General features: G+C 39.2%; 1 protein-coding gene across 2 annotated transcripts in view; it reads right to left on the reverse strand.

Moving 5' to 3' along the window:
• Bnc2 (basonuclin zinc finger protein 2) overlaps positions 1–26,126 on the reverse strand; it is a 407,276-nt gene that overhangs the window by 99,984 nt on the left and 281,166 nt on the right. For both annotated transcript variants that reach the window (XM_059254496.1, XM_059254497.1), the window contains exon 5: positions 17,645–17,880. In XM_059254496.1, coding sequence (XP_059110479.1) covers positions 17,645–17,880 — 236 coding nt within the window. The remainder of the gene's footprint in view (positions 1–17,644; positions 17,881–26,126) is intronic.

Genomic DNA, 26,126 nt, shown 5'->3' on the forward strand with positions numbered 1-26,126 from the left:
CTATAAGTCAGACCCTACAATAAAAAATAAATAAATAAATAAAATCAGACTAAAAATTTTTAAATCTTAAGTATTCTTCTGCCCGTTCAATAAAAGAATTTAATTCCTATCCAAGGCCTTGTATTAACAAATATCGAAATTTATAGGGCCAGGTGGTGTTTAATAATGTGACGTGAAATAGAAAAGGGCTACCTTTCTCCCTGGTACGTGCAGACATAAAGCTCTTCTCTACAGCAGGCCATGAGCACAGCTCCTTGTCTTTATTCTGCCACTCATCAGAAATGGCTTGATGCATGGCCCACTAGGGCCGGCTCATTCTAGCTATGACAGATACCTATGGTATGTTCAGGAATTCTATAAGCTGAGCATCCAGAGACATCATTAGAAATTATATTAATAAGTTTACAATAATTTCAAAACCAGGGTAACAGATACATGCAACTCTTTATTTCTAATTATTTAACTATGTGTTACAATTATGTGTGCTACTGAGGTTACTGACTAGTCAGTCTAGTGTCCTGAAAATACTTTTATACAGCATATATAAACCTGAACTGGTGTGTCATACCTGTAATCCCAGCATTTGGCAGGTGGAAGCAGGAGGATCAGAAGTTTGAGGCCATCCTTGGCTACATGGTGAGATTGAGGGCAACCTGGGCTATAGGTGACCCTGTCTCTAGCAATAGAATGTGTATGTAAAGCTTTCTTTCCAATTTCACAGAATATCAGAGTGATGGCCTGAAATCAATTGGACATTCTCACCATAATTAACAAATACTTGCAAACCAGGTCCCTTCTCATTTAGAAGACTGCTAGACAGCATTTAACCAACATAACGGAATCAACACAAGTTTCTTTTGAGTAACGGGTGGTTGTCTCATTTCAGACCATAGACTTCACTTGAAAATGCATACTCATTAAGTTTTATAATCCCATCTGTCCCCATTTGGGAACAGAAAGATAATTTTGCTATGACAGATTTAAAAAATAACTATATATTCTATTTGGACCACTTATTTTTATGAAGTCTTGTAAAACATAACGGAGTGTGATTTCTGGATATGAAAAACATTAGATATGACAGGTGAAATATCTGGTTTTCGTCTTGTACAAAAACACCCTGCACAGCCTTTGGAAATAAACACTGAGATTACATCTCAGGCCCACAGGTATTCTATTTCTGTATATGCCTGGATTATTGTGTGATATAACCAATTAGCAAATCCTACCTACCTCAAATCTTTGTTTTAAACAAGTGTGCATTGATCTGTGGTGAAACAAAAGAAAATTTAAGCATGAGATGGTGAACCAGCACTGAACCAAAGCCCGTGGGAAAGGCAGCTCACTGAGAGTCAGATGTAAACAGCATGCAGAGATAAATCACTCTCCCTTAAACACATAGTGCAGCTGTAGAGGTGCCAATCAGAATGAATCAATACTCATGCCCTTACAATACATAATATATACACATTCTCATCTTTCAATTTCTAGTTATAAACTTAAACATTACATTTTTAATATTACTTTTTGTAAATCATGTATGAAAAAGAAACATATGAATCTAACTAGGTTAGAAACTAGCCATTGAGAAATCTTATGAATGCCAACAAGAAGAAAAAAGGCAGGGTAAATGTTACCAGAGTCAAACATGTATGTTTTATAGATCTTCTGATAGCAGCTGGCAAATTTTTATAGAAGTGAATTTTATTAGTGAGAAACCATCTAAAAGCCAGCTTTTAAGACAACCATTCTTATTAGTAGTAATATAGGAGGTTTCAATATAACTGTAAAAAATGTCAGACTTCTAAAGTATGTTTTTTAAACATTCAAGACTGCTTAACACAGGCAGGCTTTGTGACCGCCAAATGAATCAATAATTGTTTAAGTGCTTCCAAACAAAGTCCAAGAACACAGTGCTACTATTTAAGCAGAGCCTTTACTCAATGCAAATGTATGCTATCAGAGGGTTCTCCTTTGGTTGCTTCCCCAGGAAGCTTCTCTAGTCCCATCAGGTCTAAGTGTTCTTCCTTGATCTAAGTTCCTGAAACTGACCATGGAGGGAGAATCAATCAGTAGCAATGCAGGAATGGAACATTAACTGCAACCAACTGTCTGACTTCTCTCTGTGCTTACAAAATCACATTGCTTTTAACCATCAAGAACCAAGAGGAGTTCACTTCTAAACATCTGCCAATGTTCTCTTCCTTATTTACACTTTGTTCCCTTTATTCTTTCTTGCTTAAGACACCATATGCCGGGTGGTGGTGGCGCACGCCTTTAATCCCAGCACTCGGGAGGCAGAGCCAAGCGGATCTCTGTGAGTTCGAGGCCAGCCTGGGCTACCAAGTGAGTTCCAGGAAAAGGCACAAAGCTACACAGAGAAACCCTGTCTCGAAAAACCAAAAAAAAAAAAAAAAAAAAAAAAAGACACCATATTATAAAACACAACTTTATTTTGTCATTTGCTATATATAGCAGCTTTTGTAGCCTATAATTTATTTAAATAATAAAGTATGTTTTTCCTCCCAGAGCAAATGTTCATTAACCTGCTTTTACCAACTATCTTTATTTTCTTTTGTAGGTAAGGTCACATACATTTAAAACAAGTGTTTTATTTAAAAAAAAGTGTTCTCCATTTATGACTATGTGGTACAAAAAAGCTGTGATCAAACTAATTTTCTCATCACATAGTAGGACAATAGCTTTTACATCTTTCCATAAATAATTTACACATGATTTGTTCTGAAAACACATATAACCTGCAGGTGGTTAACCTTTTACTGCAAAGCAACTGTCAAAGAACACCATTAAAGTGTTATATACTCTAGCTTAGTAAACTTGGAAAGTAAAATGATTTTCTGTTTTTTAACTTTGGTCAAAGTTGACATACTTCCAAATGCTAAAAAAAAACCTCAGAGTCCTAGGTTATTGCTTGGTTCTAAGAGATAAAAATGGGAAATGCAAACTTTGGGGTCTTTTGTTTATGTTTAAAAATTGTTCAAGTGTTATTAGAAGATGCACTAAAAACAATTATTGCAGTTTCATCATATTGCAATTTCATCATCATTTAAAGGCTGATGCCATAAAGAAAGTACTCTCGGTGGTGGTGCATGTCTACTATCCTAGTACTGGGGAAGCAAGATGATTGTGAGTTGGAGGCCAGCCTAGACTAGAAAGCAGATTTTAAAAAGAGGGATGAGTACTTGAATAAAGACATTCATTCTAAGGAAGCTAAAAGGAAATGTGAAGATTCCTTCTCATTTGACTGTTTCCAGTATAATGAGGGTCCTTTTATGAAGTCTGCACAGATGTCCAAGGTCATTGAAAATACAGTTAAACTACAACCCTACAGGCTGTCTAGATTCCCATGTGCCCAGTCTTGATTCCTGGAACCTGGCAATGAGTATACCGTACACTGCTTTCATCGACTGCATCCAGTCGGATGATTTTGTCTAATTCTCCTCGCCACCACTCCTAATGTCAGCACTATTTCTACCTCAGACACAGCGACAACTTCCAAACAAGACATCTTGGCACAGGTTTAGTTCCACGTAGGCATAACCACCAATAAGCTTCCCAAAGCTTTAGAACGGCCACTTATTACAGTGTTGGCCCCAAACGGTGCACGTCCCCCCATCCCCATATCTACATCTTGGGACCCACCTTGCCAACTCTCGTTCTTGCCTTTGTGATTTGACTCGCATTAGCCAATAGGGCGTCAATAACTAGGAAGGACACAGACACTTCAAAGGCTTGCACACCTCAGCTTTCCCTCTCTTGCTGCTCCTCGGAGCCTTAGGCCTAGGCATCTCCAAACAAACTATGGCAAACCTACAAACAGTGAGCAGTAAACCAATCACCTCTGTTGTCCTAACCAACAGCTCTCAGCAGTAAGTAAGGCCATCCTAGACCACCCAGCCCTGGTCATGTCCACTCACTGCAGACACCCAACTTGCCCTTAGTAAGCCAGTAAATTCTGGATAATCTACAGGGAACTGTGCATGACTAATATGCTCATTTGAAAGCATCAACTTCCACGAAAGCAGAACTCTGTCACCGTAACACTAAAGCTGCTGCTCTGCTCCTGGCTACACCCCTAACCCTTCCTCAAAGCTGTCAACAGGCTACTCTGTATCTTTACAGACTTTCTTCATGATACACAACAGGCTACTCTGTATCTTTACAGACTTTCTTCATGATACACAACAGTGGACAAAGGAAAAAATGTGATAAAATTCAACAAACAGGTACCTATCACAGCCATGTGCACTTTCTTGCTGTTAAGTTCAGCCAAATTCCTTTCTTCAGCCCTTATTAGGCTGAGCTGTGTAAACTTGTACTGCATTTCTAGTCTAGTATGTATTTCTAGTCTTTGGTTTTGTATTCATTTGTTTTCTCTTAATTTCCTGAAGAGAAACTACAAAACCTATTTCTCCCCATCAGTCTTGCTAAATTTTAAGCCCTATCCAGTCTCTGCTACATTAAATAAAGCTCTGTTCAGATCTCATAAATGCTGCCTAGAATTCTAATTCAAACTAAACTCTGCTTTAAAGGAAAAAAAATGTTCATAACCTAATCATAATTACTTTTCAGATGAATCTTGTATTTTCACTCTTTCAAACATGTATTTGGTAAACAAGTAAGAGAGTATTTGGTGAACATTTTCCAAGTCAGATTTTAATGTCTGCTTTAAACTAAATTTGTATTAAAAATGAAAAGTGTAATTACCTGGTCCTCAAGATCATTATTGCTAAACAGAGGTAATTACTGCTACTTAGTGCAACACTTTCAACAAAACAAATATGTAAATGGATAAATATATAGTGTTATTTACTAATTTATATCACACTCATAAGCCATATAAAGGCAAACACCATGTTACACTTTACAGAAATTTTTTCTAAGTAGAAAAATATTCCTTCAACACATTTAGAGGTTTCAGATTTGATCTAATTAAGCTTTCAACAACTTTAGACAGGGGAAGATATTTATACCACTTGTATATTTTTTCCATAGGAAAATATGCTCTAGTTTTGTGAACGCTATTCTAAACCACATTATTTGGATTTTAGTGCTGACCTTTAGACACGTACTACAAAGGTGCAAACTTATTCAATACATAATTATGTTAGTCTCCCTGAAACTGACTCAAAACACTAAAAAAAAAAAAAGACCTTCCCAAAACTTCCTCAGTATTCAGATTAAATGAAGGTGATTATAAAACCATTCAGATATAACAAGAATGAAAGAATGCTGTAGAGAAATAACGTATTTTGGTCACCATGTGATACTGGCATTTAAATTCTGCCATCTTGACTTTCTAGAAGCATGTATGAGAAGGTACACTTATCCTTCGTAAAGAAATGCAACCCAGCAATAACAAAAGCTCAAACCTCACTAAAATAATTGCAACCAGACTTACGACAAGACACATTTGACCAAGTTGTAGGAAAATGTTAAACATTTGTGAAATTTAAACTATCAGACACTCCTTAGGTCTGGGAGACCACATCTTATAGCCAGGATTTAAGACCAACTTACCTGCTGTTTGGGCTTTCAAAGCAGTGTCCTCTGGTGAATAAATCATAAGTGAACGCCTACTCTACAGCATTCTTTACAACCCTCCCTTTTAGATATGTTCTGCTCCAGTGGGCCCCTTTCAGGGCCCAGATACTCTTCCATGTGGGAAATACAGTACAGTAAACCTTCCTCCATCTAAGGCCTTGCTTCCTCCATTCATGAAGTTTTAATGTACATCTTTGATAATTTTGATAGTCCAGCCATCAAAGGTATCCCAAAATGTGAACCTTAGAAAGTATAATTTATCTATTAGCACCCTGGATCCAGGTGTGAGGTAGAACAGAGGGAAGGGGCAGGCAAGGCAGATGGTGCTATGTGAAGTCTCTTTTCCCAGGCCCCCAAATGTGAGAATACCTTCCTTAGGAACTTCCTACTGGCACCAGACTGGCACTTTCTTAATTATATGCACGTGGAACTTCCTCACCAAAGAAGCTTCAGGTGACTAAAATTCTACACAATGAGCAAAAGAAACTACCAAGGAGATTGTAGACTACGTCCAAAGCTCATGTTCTTATAATAATGTGCACTCTAACTGAATGTAAAACATCTACATTTTAATTGATTCAATCTCTCCCCAAGTGGCACTGGCAACAGCAGCACTTCCACCTTGTTCTGAGTGAATGACTCCATAAGCAGCTTCTACATGGTCCTCACAGAGAATCCAATCACCTTGGCCTTCTGACTGAAAAGGGAACTTTTAAATAAGTGTCCACGAACTTGTCAAATCATTTATCAGTTAAAGAACAGACAGGAAGCAAGTAAATACAATTTGATAAACAGGTGGATATTTCCATAACAGTAAAATTTAATTAAACCAAAAGAAAATAAGTATCATAATTCAAAAACTAGGGGTGAGACTAAAAGTTACTTTTGTTTGTCAATCCTTTAATGGCAGAGTCTAAACTAACCATAGAACCAAGGCATCTGAGGAAGGTTTAAACACCTTTTATTTTGAAGGCATTAACTTCTCAAGAAAGTTGGAACTATGTCCAAAGAGCCCATTTATAAATAAGCGGTTATTGTACTAGCTATAGCTCTGACTTCCATACTCATCACAAAATGCAGCTCATGGTTTTTGTCTCCTTTGTCTAGTCACGGTCACACTCCACCACCGAAAGCTAAGAGGACCCTGCTGTCTGTTCCCGCCTGTACACAGCGGCCACTTAAGTGTCTGCTGAGTGAATACATTTCCTCCAGTCTTACAAAGAAGAAGCAAAAGTCAAAAACAGAAGCAAAACAAAAACAAACAAAAATGGAGTTTTAAAAAGGCAGCAAAGAAAGATTAATTTTAAAAATGATACTCTAAATAAACACCATACTAAATTACACATTTTTAAGTTAGCAACAAGCATCAGATAATTACTTTTATTTCTTATTTGCCTCTAACTTTTCTGGATTTACTTCCCATGTTTTAACAATGTTTACTATTTTTTCTTTATTAAAATTTAATCACAGAGTAAATGATACTTTATTTCTCTCATTCTTCTACCATATAACTATTTTTATTTTGCAATTCAAAGATATAACCAAGACTAATGAGAAATTAATAAGAGAGATGCTGTAAATCAAATTCTTGCCTATAAAATTTTTGCCTCACAAAAAAATAAACAGTGGAAATATACATATAGGAAATTAATGGTCACAGAAACATTTCTGTGTGTGTACAGAAAATAATAAACCATTATTTAAATGCTAGATGCTTTAAATATTTTCTTTTTCTATACTCATAAACTTAACATGCTAGTGTTTTCTCATATCATATATAAACATGCATTTTACATGAGTGTAGAGGTCTATATCTAAAACAGAGCTGAGAGAGGTACTTGCACCCCTCCCACCAAAGATTATCCATAACTCTTAGTAAACTCTTTCTCGAGCCCTTAAAATCATTTCCATTAACAGTTTTTCCAGCCTTATCTTAGAGGACTGTTCTAAGGGTACAGGCAGGCAGAGCTGATTACAAAAATACCCAAGCACACGGGATAATGGCCTTGCTTAATTAAAATGTAAAACTGCAGCATCTGAAACTCTGTCCCTGTGATTTAAAGGAAGGCCTCAGTGAGCCACTCTCTTGACAAGAGCATTCAGATTGTAGAGAAGGCTACAAAAGCGTTAATGACATTTACCCCCCTAATAAGAGCTGTTCACACTTCATGGGTTTTCCCTGTTATTGCTCAGGACAGACACTAGCACCTCATTGAAAGATCAGTGCTGCAAGGGAAAAAGGCCCCCTGAGACACTGCAGACCTGAGGAAAAAGCACTAAATCAGGTGATGGTACCAAGATGACATGCTTGATTCTCAGGGGTTCCTCCGCACCCTATGGCCATGGATTTGCAGCAGTTAATCCAATGCCAACGAGAACCCTCCCCCACTCCCAGAAGACAGGGCAGAGTGAAGGCTAGGCAGGAAAGAAATACACTTCCTTCAGGTACCCTAGGCCTAGCAGTGTCGAAATGTCCTGTGTTGCTTTCAGTTCATCTCTATTGATGTGTGGCTGAATGAGTAACACGCTGACCTTTTCACCTAAGAAACCACAATTTGAATCCAGCAGAAAGTCACCAGAGGATCAATGGACAGAGATACCCATATTTTAAAGAAATAAACCACTGCAAGAAAGGAAAGGGAGGGAAATTTATTTTTTTAAACCATGGTTTTGGCCACAGATTCAACTGACTTCCCTGGCTCTGCTATTATAAACTGGAACCCTGATTCAGAATTGAAAAGCTCCCAGCACTGGCCCTACCGATTTCAAAATCTGGCACAGGGCCATGGCTACTGCAAGACAGACATCCCCTCACATGTCAATGCATGGCACAGCAGCCCCACTGGTGAGAGACTGATGGCTGACTCAATGGAACGTACTCAGCATGAACTCACACTCTGGCAGAGAGGACAGCACGGAGACAAGGCGTTCTTAATTACTCTTTCGAGAGGAATTTGAACGCATCTTATTGTTCATTTACTTCTAACTGTGACTGTAAATTTAAAAACAAGCAAATAAACGAGGCAACTCAAGGTGCTTCTCTGACTCCTGGATTTTGTGTATTACCAACAGACGATGAATAGAGATCTAATATGAATAGGTACACTAGAGACAAAACCTATGGACTATTCTATTATTTACGTACCGATTTCTTTAAAGTCTGGGTTTCTATGATCATGAGCCAATACTGTCAAGGGTCTATGTCCTACTCTAAGGATGCAGAAAGGCTACTGTCAATAGAGTTTTACTTCAGAGCTGTATTACAGAAAAATGCAGAACACACCACAGTTTGAATTGCATTTGCTTAACACCAATTTTAACACAAAACAAAACAAAACAAAAATCCACAGTAGGGAAAGCATATTAAAATAAAAATAGAAAATACAAAACCACATTACTCATACTAACTAGAAAGCTGCCTGTGACACTGTTATTATGGCTTTGTTAGAGAAAATTACACAACAATAAAAAAACATAGAGCCTTTTGCTCTCTAAGTCTAAAATGTGTTTTTCTAGGTTCTCTACATAAGACTCACATAGGAAACAGACAATGAATTCTAGATGGAAAATGCCTCCTGATCAGTATCTCATTCTCTTGTGGCGTTTCTGCATTTTACTTTGGTGTAGTTGTCTGAGACAATCCACTGCTCTTATGTATACTTATCACAGCTTCGTCTACTCTCCAAGTCCCCATCTCAAGTCTCCTTTGAGCAAAGAAGAGAAAGTGCTAGCAGGGAGCGGGTGGGACAGTGAACACATCACTCCATTGCCACCAACAAGCAGAAACACTTCCCAGATGATAACAGGACCATAGTTAGGCAATTATTTACCAAGTCCAAGGGTTATAAAAACAACTGCTGGGTTAGTGAGACATCAGAATCATTTTCCTTAGGTATACAAGCACCAAACAAATCCAAATCCACACTCACAGACCTCACGCTCAGAGCTTGGCAATCAAGTGAAATCAATTTCCCCATAAACTTACTCATATTCTTTTCAAATATAGTATTCTTCTTGTATGGAAGGAAGCTCCCCACATCCTTTTTCCTAAGAAGTGCCTGTTTCAACAAGTCTTCGCAGACTAATTCCACTTGGCAGTGGTCACACTGTGTTTTCTGATCACTGTCAGCAATACCAAACATGAATCAGACAAACGTATCTTTAGTTATGTTTGTCCCATCTGTATGGACTTAGGAAAAGCTTTCAGAAGCCTCTACAGACCCTTATCTCATTTCTACCTTTCAGTCCTTCACAGTTTCCCTCACTAGTATTTGAAGTGTATGGCAGTCAACAAAACAAAACAAAAAACAAAACCAAGAAAACCACCACCAACAACAACAAAACAAAACAAAAAAACACAGCTTGTAGAGTCTGGCCTTTGAAACTTCCTCATGCCTCACTGTTAGAGCACCTGCCCCTCCTGAGAAATTGAAGAAAATATCAGAAAAGAATACAGTGGCTCAAATAAAATGTACAGGAAAGTAGGAGAACCATGAAATGTGTATTGACCAAGAAAATTAAAGGGTGAAGACGGGCCCTGAAGACTGATCTACTTAAGGAATTAAATTTACTGAGCTTCACCAAGAATTTCTAATGTTACATCTGTTCATTCTGAAAATTCTTCTAAGAAGGTCCTGCCAAGAAAATGAGACTTATGGACACATCATTTTGGCACAGTTTGGAAGCTAATGGGTGGCTGACTTGAGGTTTAACCCCAACGTTCAGAAGTTGTCCATTTTAAATTCACTGAAGAACAGATAGGAGGGCTACTTTGGAGAGACCAAGAGTTTAGTCAATGCCATCTAAAAGAATATGCAGGCCAGGTGGTGGTGGCACACACCTTTAATCCCAGCACTTGGAAGGCAGAGGCAGAGTTCATGGCTAGCCTGGTCTACAGAGTTCCAGGACAGCCAGGCTACATAGAGGAAAACCTGTCTCCATAAACCAAAAAGAACACACATCCAAGTAAACCTGAGTTGGCTCTTACTAAATGTAACTGCAAAGGAAGGGTGGACTGGCTTCTGCTTTTCCTGGTGAACGCAGAAGCCACTTTCTATGTTCCCTACACACAGCCCTATTCCTGAAGTCATAGCATTCCATCCCAGAATCTGGTGAGCTATTTGGTTCTATGACACAATGGTAAAAGGAGGAATATTTTCATTTTAGCTCTGAGCATAGAACATCAAGCTGTGTCCTTATGTCTAAGGACTTTGTTTTCATTGCTGTTTGAATAGTTAAGAGCTTGGCCAAGGGATTCAAAATCCCTGTATTCAACCTCCAGCTCCAAGTCTGCCTAAGGCCTTTAGCCATGGTAACTTTAAAACTAGGGATGATAGTTTCCCAAATTATCTCTTTAACAGGGAGGCCAGGAGGATTGCCAGGGTGTTTGTAGATGGCCTAGGCACTCTGAAAAACAAACAATTTAAACATAGGATACTGCCCCAAATCATCTATCTTCTGCATGTCCTTGCCAGAAATGGGGATCCTGACCATTTATGCACATGCTCTTCCTCTCTGAAAAAGATCCACGAATTGGTGACAGGATATAAAGACAACTTTCTTAAGAGTTATGATGCTTATCCTATCTTTATCTGGGATCAAATTATCCCTCCTTTAATTTGTACGAATGTCATTTGTACATTCTCCTCGTTTTCATCAAATAACTTCCTTCCTGTCAATTGCTCATGGCTGCCTTGCTCATTATCCCATGGGCTTTTGGAAGGACCTGTGCTGGTGGACTCAGCACACAGTAATTAACCAATTACAAGTCTACTTACATGAACTATAGAGAGGTACTTTCTTCTTTCTTTTTCTGGAATTCCCTAAACGTTTATGAGGCGAACTAATACTCATTTACAATTCTGCCTATTTTGTTTTTCAGTGCTGGGAACTGAACTCAGGGCCTTGTACAATGTAGGCAGGTGCTCTATCACTGAGCTACACCCTTACCCTGTGACTTTTATTTCATGCAAAAGCCTACTCTAATAATTTTTAACAAGTTTCATTTATTCTGCACCAGGGACTCAGAGAGTTACCAAAAGGGTTGATGAAGTAGACAAATAAAAAGAACAGTGTCTTATAGACATTTCTTTTAAAAGGCACACTTGTGAACACATACCATGTAGTAATTATTAATGAAGTGTGCCATGGGATAGTTATGGTATGATGTATTTAAATATAATTTCACTATATTATTTATAGATGGAGAAAGTGATATTAACATGTTATGTCTCTCTTAAGTAACAGCTGTCAAAGGTGAAATCAAGATTCATACCAAGTTTGTCCAACTGCAGAGTCCAGTGTCTCCGTCACTATTCTCCTCTGCCTCTCATTTACACGCAAATATGTTCACATGCCTATGCATGCTTGTGTGATTATGTACGTGTGATTGATTTAAAACAGAAGAACAGCTATCCTTATGTCTGATTAGTTGGAAAAGCATTCTGCTTTAAGGGGCAGAGTGAAATAAAGAATTCCAGAATTCAAGGCTATTTAATAAACTAAAATGAGCAGGTAGGTGATAGTCTATAATAGTTCATCATCTTCTCACCATCATATTAACAGCTGTCCTTTAGTAGCCCTTCATGTACATTGTCTTACTTTTATTTTCACAATGAAGCTGAGAGGTGCTATTATTATGCTGTTTTACAGATGAGGGACTTATGTTAAGTAAAGGCATAGGCCTAATTTCATACTCCTCATAAAACTTTAAGCCAGGAATCCAAATCATGAATCTGTCTTCCCACACAGAACACTAACATGTAGTGTTATGTAGAAATAGCTAACATGTAGGCTGGGTGTGGGCTAAGAAGGAAACAAGGGATATGTGGTTCTTATATTCAGGAAGCTTATCATACAACACCGTCAATTCGAAGTTTCTGTGATCATAGAAAAGTCACATAACCTCTTCTGACCTCAATGCACCAAATGTTAATTTACTGAAAGTAACTACAAGTCGGGGTGGATGGGGATCCACAGAATAAACATTGAATTTACTTCTCATGGGGTCATAGAAATATGTGTTTGTCTAATATTGACATTTTCTACCACACAGATACCACAGAACGTTCATTTTGCACAGACCACTGTCTAGGAAGCCTGGAAGCCTTTGCTTCCTGCTACCTTCAGTAGCACAGCTGTAGCTGTTGGGCCAGCCCCTAGTGAGCCAGAAGAAAGGCTAAGGACCCTTTGACCAACTGGAATTGATGGGTATCGCATCAGTTCCATAGGAAATATTATATTGTAAATTTAAGCATATTTGCTTGTAACTGATACATATTGAGTGACTTTGTAGTACTTTACAGCAATGTCAGGAGAGACATTTTAACAACTGACTGACTGTATTGAAACTGTGGATGGAGCTGGAAGGAAGCAATCTGGAGATAAAAATCACAACAGCAAAGGAAGAGCTCCATTGTTTCAGCTAGTCCTGGTGAAAAACTGGATTTCAACTGACTCCTATAGAAGAAGAAATTACCCACGCAGGCAGAACAGTGGGGACTTGTGGGTAGAAGCCCTTCCTAAGTGGACCACATGCATGCTGAGGAAGAGGTATTTCCTTCCAAAGTTCTCAGAGCTTTTAGTATGCTAATGTGTATCCTAAGCGCTCAGAGAGGGATACAGCATGTGGTTCCTCCCACACCTAAAGCTAGACTTCTTGGACTGATGTCAGCCTTTGGGAAGCACTAGAACTACATGGCTTGCTCCATTAAGGCCCAGGTGACTTGCAATGTGCACCACTGCTGCTCTGCTCACAGGCTGCTGACACTCTGCTAATTGTTCAGAAAGTCTGAACTGGGTCTTAGAATTCTCTGGAAGGACTTGCTTACAAGCAGGGAGATTTCCAAAGACAGGATGGTACATGCACCCAGGCAAGTTAGCTTTATGTTCAAGCTAAAGAGAGACTAGGTAAAAATTTTATTTTTAAATGACTAAATCCAACAATAATAATCATCTGTGTTATTGCTTAAGTCAAAGATAGAAAGGAAATGAGGAATCAGATGACAAGAGGGCAGGCCACTCTTTTTATTGGTTGTCAATAAATGGTATCTCTAGAGGATGACCTGGAATAACAACAATAATAATAATAATAATAAAATTATTCTTTAGTAGTAGAAAAATACGCTCCCTTATATTTATATTTTAGCATTTGAGTGAATATTCCCATTTTACTTTCCAGAACATGCTCCCTCTTGCCTTTCTGAACAAAGACTTTATCAACTACACAGAACACTGGGATTTGTACTTTCAGGAAATGGCCTACCTTCTTACATGGTTGTGGTCCAATTTATGCTATTGCATTTCATACTCAACTGGTTGGCTTATAGAGCACATAGATGCTACCTAAGTGAAAGGCTCCCTAACAGATATGCCAAGCTTTTCAATGACTGTGTGGTATCCCCATTACCTTCCTTTTTCTTTGAATATCATACACAAATTATAGATTTAATCAGAGTTTTGAATGGCCTGCTCTTCTCCCTCAAACACACACTCCCAAATTAAAAAACAGATGACATACCCTCTTCCACATTCAAAACTCTTGCTGAAGTTAGGAGTAGCTGGCTATACATAAAGAATGCCGGTTTGGGTCCAGAGAGAGTTAGATTAATATCCTGGCTTGACCAGTTCAACTCACCGTACATCTTCATTTGCCCGGTAACACAATCTATAGCCAACTGCTAACCAAGTCAATATGTGGTAAGACTAACAGCCACCCTAACTTGCCTTGATAATTACTCTCCTTTAACTGACATAATATTCAATATACTGTTGTTGAGAGCAATAATGCTAAAATTGATGCCTTGAGGGCTACAAGACAATTGAGTTTTAGCCAGATAAAATGACTTGTACACTAATAGTGTATTATAGGGCTCCCCAGCTCTCAGATGAACATTTTATAGTCTACCTGTACAAAAATGTTACATATAATTATTTCAAAGTCATTTGTGCATACCTCATCATTACCACACATAATTCTAAAGTACTGGCCAGTAATCAAGTACTGGCCTAAATCTTTAGAAGAAAGGGGATGTTTTTATAGCCCAACTCCCTTTGTCTTTTACAAAATGAATGTTTTCTCAATACGTTTTTTTAATGTTTTTGCGTCCTGCAATCTTTTGCTTTTATTCTAAGCCCAGAAGTGCTTTATAGAGAACAAGTATATGATAAATACTAAACGACAGAACATGCCATTTAAAGAAAATCAATATTACATCAATTCTATCAATAAAAGAAGATAGAAACTAAGCTGAGAGTTCCTCTAATATGACAAGTCTATGATTTTCTAAAAATATCAATTCTAGACTCTTAAGAAATGATACATTAAAATTTGAGATTTGTCAAAATTTATATTAATGAAAATTAATTATAATTATACTAATGGCAATATTCTTTATATTTAACATTTCCTTTCCTATTAAGAGGCTATATATATGTATATATACGTATACATATATGTATATATACGTATATATACACACACACATATATACACACACACACACACATATATATATATATATATATATACATTAGTTTGAGGCTCTTTGCTGACTTTTTCTTTCACACTTCTCTCTCTCTTATACAAAATGAAACCTATAGTATATTTGAAAGAAGTATATTTTCTATATTGTAAAGATATAATACAATATTGAGAAAATTAACACCTAAATAATTATTTCATATTTTTACCAAGGCTCTGGTCAAATCAGAACAGTAGGAAATAGCAGTGTTCTAAGGACAGAGAGAAACTAGCAGGTTTTCTATTAACTGACATCAAAATGTGACAAGAATTAATAGAGAGTTGCTACAATGGTAGACCAGCACAGCCATGTACCTATGTGTTTGAACAGGAAGACATAATACATATGCTCCCGCTCTCAGAGGCAAAAACCAGTCATGATGCTGCAATACGGTACTGATGCAGAAGCAAGCACCAGAGTGTAGACAGTGAAGACATTCCTGGACAGGTTTTGAATACAGGGAAACTGTTAGCTAAACTAACAACTCCAGGCAGACATTTGTAAGAGGTTTTTTTTTTTTTTTTTTTTTGTAAGAAAAAAAATGTATCCAGAAGAGATGTTAATGACGTGGCAGCTGCTGTGGGAAGATCTGCCACTCCCAGGGTCTCAGCTAGTAGAAATGGTGGCTGGACCCAGCTCCATGTGGTCTTTGTCCTGACTCTTCATTCTGGCTCTGCACCCCTCCACACTGCCCTGCTCCTAAGGACTTACATGCCCACTGAAATAGTCTCATCCTGGGACATATCAGAGAATGATGTAATATACGTTTTAAACTATGGTGGTCTTAATGAGAATGTCTCCTACAGGCTCATCTATTTAACCACTTGGTGCCCAGTTGGTGGCGCCATTCGGGGAGGTTTAGGAAATAAGGCCTTATGAGAGAAAATATGCCACTGGAGATGGGCTTTAAGAGTTTAAAGACTTGCCATTTCCGGTTGTGCTTCCTGCTTCATGTTTGTGGTTCAGATACGAGCAGTCAGCTCTCTTCCTTTTGCCATGTCTGCTACCTGATGTCTCTGCCTTTAAACCGTAAGCCACGATGAAGTCTTCTGTAAGTTGCCTTGGTCATGGGGATTTACCAAAGCAACAAAAAAGAACCAATTCAAACTGAACATGCAATATTTAATTATCGTCACCCTCAGTCCATCTTCTGTGCCTTCCAAGACAAGGCTCTCAGTAAACTAAGAAACGAGCCTATTAGGGGAGCAGAAATCTAACCTCTTCTGTTTCCACTTTGTCTGCTTCTATTCACTGTCCTACTGCTGCTCTGTCCCCATGGATGCTGGAGGAACCAGGTAGAAGAAGGGCATGAGTTTGTACATTCTCATCCCAGATTAAAGCATAGAGAGACCAGAGGCTCTCCACTCATCACAGACGAAATTTGTGTGATATGTGGACTTCACAGCTAAGGACTTGCATATTGCACAGGATGGCTCAGCTCATCAACATCGGTTTTATCTCTCATACTCTACAGGGCTGGTCCAACGTAAACATTTTTCTTTCTGAGTGGTCAGTTCTGGAAATATCTCCATAGGAAAGTTGAAAGAAGACTTTAGATTCTACCTTCCCAACTGAAATTTTCTTCAACAAGACAGGATTCTATCATCCAGATTTAGGATCCTAAGGTCCCTCAACATGTTTTTCTCAACATGTGCCCCTCAAGGGTTATAGGAAGGTAGATGGACATGAGAAATTTCAGAGCCAAAATGACTTACTAATTAGCAAAGCACCAAAAAGGTAATGAGAGATGGGGTGTTGGTATAGGGCAGAGGCTACTGGCATCCTGGATAAATCTGAAAGCCCTACCACATTAGAAGTGTCACTGGTACAAAGGAGGGTCTCCAGGTCACAAGACAGCCAAACCTCTATCCATGTGTCTATTTGTCAGTATGTCAAGCCCTGAGACTGCAACACGAGAGTTTGCAGGACATGCAGACAGTTAGTTTATGTAAGTTATGTTACAGTTTCTTCCTTGATTTGGGTAAAGACACAATAAATATGAGCGTTCACAGAACTCAAGTAGACCTTGCCTAGCGGGCATGAGAAACACCTTCACAAACCCAGCTGGAGGGTAAAACTCTCCATGCAGCTCGAAGACAATAAGACTCAGTTCGTAAAATAACACAGCTCACTTTGAGCCAGCCGTAGGTGGCACTTGCCTTTAACCCCAGCACTCTGGAGGCAGAGGCAGGAGCTCTGTGAGTTGAAGGCCAGCCTGGTCTACACAGTTTCAGGACAGCCAGGGCTACACAGAGAAACCCTGTCTCAGAAAAAAACAAGCAAAAAAAAAAAAAAAAACAAAAACAAAAAACAAAACAAAAACAAAGACAGCCCCTTTTAGAGACAAAGAGTTGAACTCAAAGGTACACATAAAGCAATACTAGTCAACAGACTACTTCTGCTTCAGCTATATACTGTTGAGGCCTGCCAGTAGCGTACTCCCTGACCAGAGGAGAAGACACCTATTTTGGTAAGTGAGAGGAAGAAGAAAACCAGATGTAGCCAGAGCGCTAACCCACGAAGGGCTAGCCCAGACTCAGCGCTCAAATGCTCCCTACCTGAAGGATGTATCCTCGGACATAGTCCCGCAGGGTCCAGCCCAGGCCGTGCAGTATGTGTAGCACTTCCTCCTGCTTCAGGACACTGAAGAGCCGGTCCAGCAGGATCTTTAGCCGCACAGGCACCGCCTGTGTCCCGTAGAGCATGAGGCTGCTGATGTCAAACACCACATTGGACTGCACGATCTCCACTTGAGTGGGGTGGTACAGGTGCTGTGTGCTGAGCTTATCCAAGGCTATGGTCATCCCACCGATGTCCCAGGTATGCGGTGGGGATAAGGAGACAGAAAGGACACAAAATTAGAAACGTTATTGGACATTATCCGAGCTCCATTTTGCCAGATAGCTCATAACTATAGATATTTAAGCAAGAGTCCCTAGTTCCTGTTTTGCCCCCCCCTTTTGATTTGGTATTTATAAATGAAAGACAACATCAGACAAAACATTTAACTTATAGAAAGAAAGTCACTGAGGATTTTTTTAATGACTGTGGCTCTTTCAAAAAATATGACCAATTAATTCACTAATTAAACTCCAGCTCAAGTTATCACAGTGCCTTCTATTCCCCTACACAAAGACAGCAATCCAAATTCACGCTCTAAAAACAGGCTCTACCACCATCACTTGTTCAGGTAAGAGTCACCTCTGACACCAGGTATGGTGGCACATACCTATAGTATCAGTACAGGTGGAGCAATGTGTCCTAGGGCCAGCAGGGACTACTTAGTGAGATCGTCCTTTAAAACAGAAAAGGCGTCACTTCTGCTAACATTCCTTGTAGTTCCTAAACGGTTTACAGGAGAGGAAGATGATTTTCTAAATCACAGAGTTAAAGGCCGAGCTCACACCCGGCAGGGTGAAGACCATGTAACTGTCTCAGTGTTCAGGGGACTAATAAAGAGGAGTGAGCATTCAAGCTCAGCCTGGGCTACACAGAAAAGCCATCTCAACAAAAGCAACCACAACAAGGCCTAACTCAGAAAGAATAAGGAAGTGAATACCTGTGCCGAGGGCTAAGAAAACACAACTCAAATTAGCTAAGGGAGATTTTCCTGAAACTTTAGTTCTCTAAATTTCTCTCCTGTCTGTCTATGGGACAGTCTTGTCTTCACTAGGGTGACACCTGGAAGTTACTTAGTTACTGTTAAAGGGTTCTTACAAGGTGTCAGAAGAAAATAAAACAAGTAACTACAACTGGAAGTTCCTGTGACTTCAGCTAATGGAATTATCTTGTGGAGAAAGCTGAGGATGGCCATTCTCAGAGAAAATATTTGGAATTTCACAGTTCAGTAACTGTGTTTTCTCCGCAGCTCGATGAAATGGCATCTCTCCCCTAAAGTTAAAACACTTACAGTAAGATCCTGAGTTTTATTTCCAATCTATATCTGAGTTACTGGGAATCCTATTGCTGCGAACATAAAATGTGTGGCCCCAGCTTCTCTACTGTAAATGATGAAGGGGAAACCTGTCACAGCCATAGGGTGAGAGATGCTACAAGATTCAAGAGATGGCCTGTGAAAGGCACCCATTAACTCCTCAAGAGGACACAAAAGGCGTTGCAATTAACTGTCAGAATTATACACTAGAGAGCATATGCCCGAGAGAGTAAGAATGCTAACACTGTAAGCCAGTGAGATGGCCATCTAACCTTCTAAGTCAGGCAAACAGACAGTAGACAGTGCTCTGCCTTAAGTCACAGCTATACCTGAGAACACCCAAGATTCCTGAAAATTCTAGGCTACTGAATGGCCTGTGCCAAACACTTTCCCTCACAGAAGTATTGCCTACAGTCCAAATGCAAGATGAGCATCCCAATTTAAACATACCAGCACTTCTGCATAATAATGGAGAGATTCAAAAGAGCATACACACAGAGAGCTTTTTTTTCTCTTTTTTTAAGTATTTCTAATGTATTTTTTAGGGCTCCTCCTCCACTCTCGTTTCTTCCTGACTTGAAGCCACTAGAGAGTTCATGTACTCTTGATAAATTGCTTTCTTACATCCACAGTGTAAAGGCCCTTATCATTTACCCGCTGGCTTCATTCAACACATTTACTCCCAGGAATACTTTGTCAAAGAGTTCGGGTTTCCCCATACTTCATTTCTTGCAGCTGATTTGTCTGATCTCTCCTATTCTGGTGGTTAAGTCAACTTTGAATAAATAGCTTTAAAAATTAATTTAACGTTTGGGAAAGATAAGGGATTCACAAGCCTGCAGACTGAAGTCTTTTCTCACTCCACAGGGCATTTAGGCTGCAAACGGCAAGGGAGGGATGTTGCTATCTTGCTCTTCTTCAAGTACAGCTTGCCTATGCAGCCTCCTGATGAGTGGCCGATCTGCTTGGAGCCTAGTGTTGAACTTGGGGAAATCTGCTCCTCTTCCACTTCCCTTTCTGCATCCCTTCTGAACTCCATTAAACAAACCTATGTTTGTGCTCGGACCACAACAAATGAGAAATTGAAAGGATCACAGAGAAAGGACATGACACCAAATCCTGAATTTTATGCATGGGTTTGGCATTTTGCAACTCTGCGAAGTGAATGCAGACTTATGTTTAGATATGTTCTGTCACCAAAAGGAAAGTGTTACCCCATCTTCCAAGTCATTAAGAGGCTAAAAGGTTGGTGGTTTCAAAAGATAAAGAGACAGAATGAGAAGGGAGAGGGGCACAGATTTTCACATAACTGTAAGAGCACAAGTAAAGAACATAAGACAAAAATATTTCCTCCCAAACACTGTTTGTAAGCAGACGACAGTGAGATGTTTGCTATTTCCTGATCTTTTTTTTTTTTTACATTTAATGTTTTTGTGGGTGTGCACATGTACCATGGTGCTCATGTAACGGTCAGAGAACTTGTGGGGGTTTTCTTCTACCACATGGGCTCTGGAGATTGACCTTAGGTCATCATCAGGCTTGGGAGCAAGCACCTTTATCTACTGAGTCATCTCATCAGTTTATGATCACTCTTCATTGTGTCATATATAAAGAAGTAAGAATAGTAGGATAAAGCAATATGGACAGCAGGGGTTGACAACAGATTCTATAAGGACCTGGTATTTAGTAACAATCTTGGAAGCTACAACTTTTCTTTCACAATTACTCACTTATGTATTAGAGCAGGGAAGGAGCTACACACCCATAAAGGTGAAGTGAATATATGTGTGTGTGCATGTCCCAGTAAAACTTTATTTACACAGGTAGGTATAGGGCCAGCTTTAGACCCTAGTGCATAAGATGTTTGGCTAGTCAGTCAATAGGAGTAATGTTGAAGTCCAACTCGTCCACAATGAAAAGGTTCTCAAGAGTCCAGGAGGTGAACCACAGACGAGGGTGTGAAGAGTATAAGCATGGCTCACAGGTATCAGCCATAATTTCAGCCTGAACACAACATCAAAGATTACCTTTCTGTTAAGGTTCTACACTACACCAAAAAGCCTGCTTTACGTTCCAGTTTCTCAGGAATCACCCAGGTGTTTGTTCAGTGTCTGTTTTGGGACAGTGATTAACTATGTAGCCCTGGTTGCCTTGTAACTCTTGTGTAGACCAAGCTGGCCTCCAACTCTCAGATCTGCCTGATTCTGCCTCTTGAATTCTGGTATATAAGCCATATTCAAACACACACAGCTGAGTCACCAAATTTTGACAACATGCAGAGGAATGAAAAGTAAGAAGTCAGTCTTTTGATATAACATGTGCAAACCCAGAGCTGGACTCTGCTGAACTTCAATATCTCCCAAACTATGGAGGATTCAGGCCTAACTCCTGTATGGTTAGAAGAAGCATGAGTTAGGTCAATGAGGAAAAGCAAGTCTGTCCTATTCCCAGACCACAACAATGGTGGAATGATGGACTGTAAGATCAAATTCAGGATCTTATTTACAACTAGTGGTGCTGTGGGATGGTCTGTATGTCAAGTGTGTTGCTGATTGGTCAGTAAATAAATCACTGATTGGCCATTGGCTAGGCAGGAAGTATAGGCGGGACAAGGAAAAGAATTCTGGGAAGTGGAAGGCTGAGAGAGAGACTGCCAGCCGCCATGAGGACAAGGAAGATGTAAAGTACCGGTAAGCCACAAGCCATGTGGCAAAGTAAAGATTAATAGAAATGGGCTAAATATAAGAGTAAGAGCTAGACAGTGACAGGCCTGAGCTAATGGTCAAGCAGTTTAAATAATGTAAGAGTTTGTGTGTTTATTTTATAAGTGGGCTCTGGGACTGGCGGGACTTGGTGGCGGGAGCTGGAGAGAAATTCTCCAGCAACATAGTGGGAATTCTTTTTTTCTCTAAATTTGTAGTTAGCAAAAGAGCTAATAAACAGGAATCGTATGAATTGAATGAGTTGGGCTAAAAGATAATCTTAAAAAGACCACATACCAGTACTGACGATATTCTTGAGATTGTACCAGTTACGTGAGTCTAATATCAATCAATCTCCCTCAATCTCAGTCCCTTCCACCCCCTCTCTAATTGAAACTAAAAATTAAAATACAGTCATAAATTCTATTTCCCATTCATATCAGGATTACTGGAAACACTACCATGGATTCAACTACCTTTGGGGAACTTCTCTGGGTAGATACATGTAATTTCAAATTACTGCCTGGTTCAACTAAAGGGATGCTTCCCAGTCCAAATAAAATTCATAATTTCTGCAATGACCAGATTGAAGACTATTCTAAAGAAGTTCACCTTTTATAAAATGAACAGAGTGATGTCTTTAACAGCATTAGTAAAGAAAAATAATCATGGGATGGACAAATAAGGGAAATGGCCCTTTAAGCACTTACTACAAGTCCTGTATCATTCTAGGGTTTGTAATCATTTCATTTCATTTTAAAATCAGAAAATACATCATGTTACAATGATCACATATCCTAATATCTCAGGCTAAATGGAGTTAGTTTACCAACCAAAAAAGGTAATTCAGTAACTTCACCCAGGAAAATTCTGTTTCTACATGTACAGATAAACAGTCAGTAAGAAGTGTGTAAGTCCTTATCATGTTGGACACCCCTAACTTTCAGCAGTCTGGGCTTCCTGCCCATCACTCTGCTGAAGCAAGCATTTCAAAGGTCACCAACATCTGCCTTCCTGTGAAATCCAATAGATTTTTCATTCATTATTCTCCGTGATCTCTCCACAGCAGCTGACCTTATTGATCACGACTCATCCTAAAATGCTGTCCTTCATTCATGCATACATTCACTAGCTCATCAGCACTTATTAACAGACCACTGAGAAGGGGCCATATGTAGATGAAAAGTAATTTATGTTGTGGCCTCCACCTTCAAAAACAGACAGATGCAGGAGATGTAAATGCTGTAAGAGACTCTATAAAGGTTCTGTGGTACGGGGGAGAGAGCACAAGTCTGTTAGGAAGGTATGGTCTTCTAAGTGAATTAGGATACTAGTCAGGGAGCGATACAGGCAGATGAAATCAAGGCAGAGGTTCTCAATCACGGTGTGCACCAGAACCACCCAGAAGGCCTGTTAGATCACAGGTAATGGAGCCACTTCCCCCAGGCTTTCTGATTCAGTGTAACCAAGACACTACATTTCTAGCAAGTTTTCACTTGATGCTGATGTTGCTGCCCTGGACTCTACCACAACAAAGGGGAACTGAGTAACCTTAGGGGCAAAGAGCAGGAAGAATTCTAGTAAGTCGGATAGGAGGACTCTAAGGAGCTTTAATCATAACAAGCAAAAGTCTATGCAGAGCTTTCAATTTAATTTTTTGTTAATAGGACAAAGAAAATGTTAAATGTTCAACAAGATGGCCATTTTTAATTTTACATATGAAAATCTGACAAATGTGCAGAAGTTTAGTTAAAGAAGCAGTTGTTAGCTAACGTGGGAGACATGAAACATGGCTTCTGGAAATAACAGTAGGTAAAGAAGCTGAATTAACCTCAGCCATGGTGCTGTAAACACAGCCTGGGAGGGCAGAGGAGCAGGTTAAGTCTGGGAACTCATGTCAGGCGATTCTTACAAAGGCCTCATCTACAGGGCACACTGGAAAGTGCTCAATAGTAAAGATGGACTCCAAACTCCCTGAACATTCATACCACCCTCTTACTATTCTCAATGCTTACTTATCCCTAGGAAGGGTCTTTAGGACATCAGAAAAGCTCCTTACACATATAAGTGACACTTACCCTCTAAATTCAATTTAATTACTTTCCTGGACCTTTATCATTCTCAACTGGAAAAATAATCTGTAGATACAAACTCCACATCATTTCTTCCAGAAACTAGGTTTACTAAGGTAATGATCACCTATACAATCAAACAACATAAAATATTTATTTCACAATCACTGGTTTCTATAGTTACACACACACATTACACATACAAACACACCCCAAACTGACTTCAATTATCATTATTCAGAACTTTCTTAAGAAGTTTAGAATTTTTCTACTAGAGATTAGAGACTTACTGACAGACTGTAGTTGGTCTATCAGTAAAATGACATGAAAATAACTAGTAAACAAAATGTTAACTGTTATAAGGATGTATTTTCTTTTGTTATAAACACATGAACAGTTGTGAGCATCATATATCTAGAGAAGCTAATAAATGCTTATATATATATGACAGCTGTTTCAACAGTTATATCTCTAACAAAGGGAAGAGCACAGAAATAGTAGTTACCTTTCCTCTTATAGGCACTACTCATCCATGGATAATCCGTGAAGAAACCTACAGTCTTCTCTATTTCCCCAACAGACAATCTACTCGCTGCTTAATAAATCATGAACATTAATATTTGTATCATTTTGATTTTTATCTACAGTGATGAGTAAAATATTAAAACATAAGATTTTCCATTTATAGATCCATCTTCTTAATTTTACTGTAGACACATAATAAATAGGTTAAATGATAAAGGTCTTGCAATGAACCTTTATGGTAATACTATCTGGAGAAAGGCTGCTGGAAACAAAGGTTAAGGTTTAGAAAGTGTAGCCCTAAAGCAATGATTTAGAGTATAAAAGGTAAGTACTGTTCTCCAGATTAAGGAGAGAGTCCCTAAACTCAGACACCAAGGGCTACAACCCCCGCTACACCACCAGCTGCTTGACAACAGAGGCAAGTCACCTGGCATGTGAAGATGTTAAGATAGCTCTTGGTCTCAAAATTCTTTCAGGTACGGCACTCCAGTGACTTGAAGAGTGCTAACTTAACTCCAAGGGAGTGGCAAGCGTAGAAACAAGATCAAGCCAAGAAGCAGGGTGGGATTATGCTTCTGGTGAAGATGAAGCAGGACTATAGATAACTGTGACCTTCTCATCTGCAGAGGAAATTTACCAAGCGACAAAGAAAGCATCGGGTTTCCAGAGAAGCAGCCTCTCACGCTTCCCTCGTGTGTTAATCTGCCCTAGGAATCCAGCTACTCTCACACAATCCTGTAACTTCAACTCCATATTCTCAACTCTAAACACAAAACTGACCTGTATTGCTCAGAGAAGGAGGACTAAGAAACTTGGCCAAAATGCTTCAAATCCAACTTATTTTATTGTGCTATTTTCTCATAGGAACTCTCTTTGTAAAATGACGTAAATTTAAGAAAAAGGAAAACAATGAAACCATCTATCATCCCATTAAACAAGGCAAGGACTATACACATATTGATGTGTCAATGAGTGACTTTATATAGCTGAGATGATACCTGCAGATACCAGATTCTGTTCTGTTGAATTGTTTTTCTCTCAATATTATCTAGTAAGAACATTCCAAACCAACTCTAATTAGATCTTGCTCTCTTACCTAATCAGTCACTTATTAGTCCCATTGCAGTTTGTCATGGATCAACTCCTTCTTTCTAATCTAACTTCTACTACTTGAGAACAGGTGTTTAGACCCTCATGGCCTCCTTACTGCAATGCTTCTTCACTAGGCTTGGGTCTCTCTCGAATCTGTCTAGTACAAGTAAGACTAAGCCAGTTTCCTAAAATGCCCTTAGCCTGTCTCTCAAAGGTTTCTGTTATGCTCCCTAGTCTTTTCACACAGCTCACCCCTCCAATATACACTCTTGTACATGTACATGTACACACACGCACACACACACACACACACACACACACACACACACGTGTCATGCACACCAAACATGGTTAAATGGCCATGAGCAGGGTTGTTTTACTTCCCAGAATAGTAATTCTCCAACATGAACCCTCTATTCCAACCAAAGTGAGTTAGTTACCCACTGATTTCCTAGCACTCCAATATTTGGTAGTTCAACGGGCATTTCCAGGCCCTGTGCTAAGTTTTTTTTTTTTTTTTTTTTTTTTTTTGGTTTTTCGAGACAGGGTTTCTCTGTGTAGCTTTGCGCTTTTTCCTGGAACTCGCTTGGTAGCCCAGGCTGGCCTCGAACTCACAGAGATCCGCCTGGCTCTGCCTCCCGAGTGCTGGGATTAAAGGCATGCGCCACCACTGCCCGGCCTCTGCTAAGTTTTAAGACAAAACAGAGATGATTCA

This window comes from Peromyscus eremicus, chromosome 2 (assembly GCF_949786415.1).
Source record: "Peromyscus eremicus chromosome 2, PerEre_H2_v1, whole genome shotgun sequence".
In the NCBI taxonomy this organism is placed as follows: domain Eukaryota; kingdom Metazoa; phylum Chordata; class Mammalia; order Rodentia; family Cricetidae; genus Peromyscus; species Peromyscus eremicus.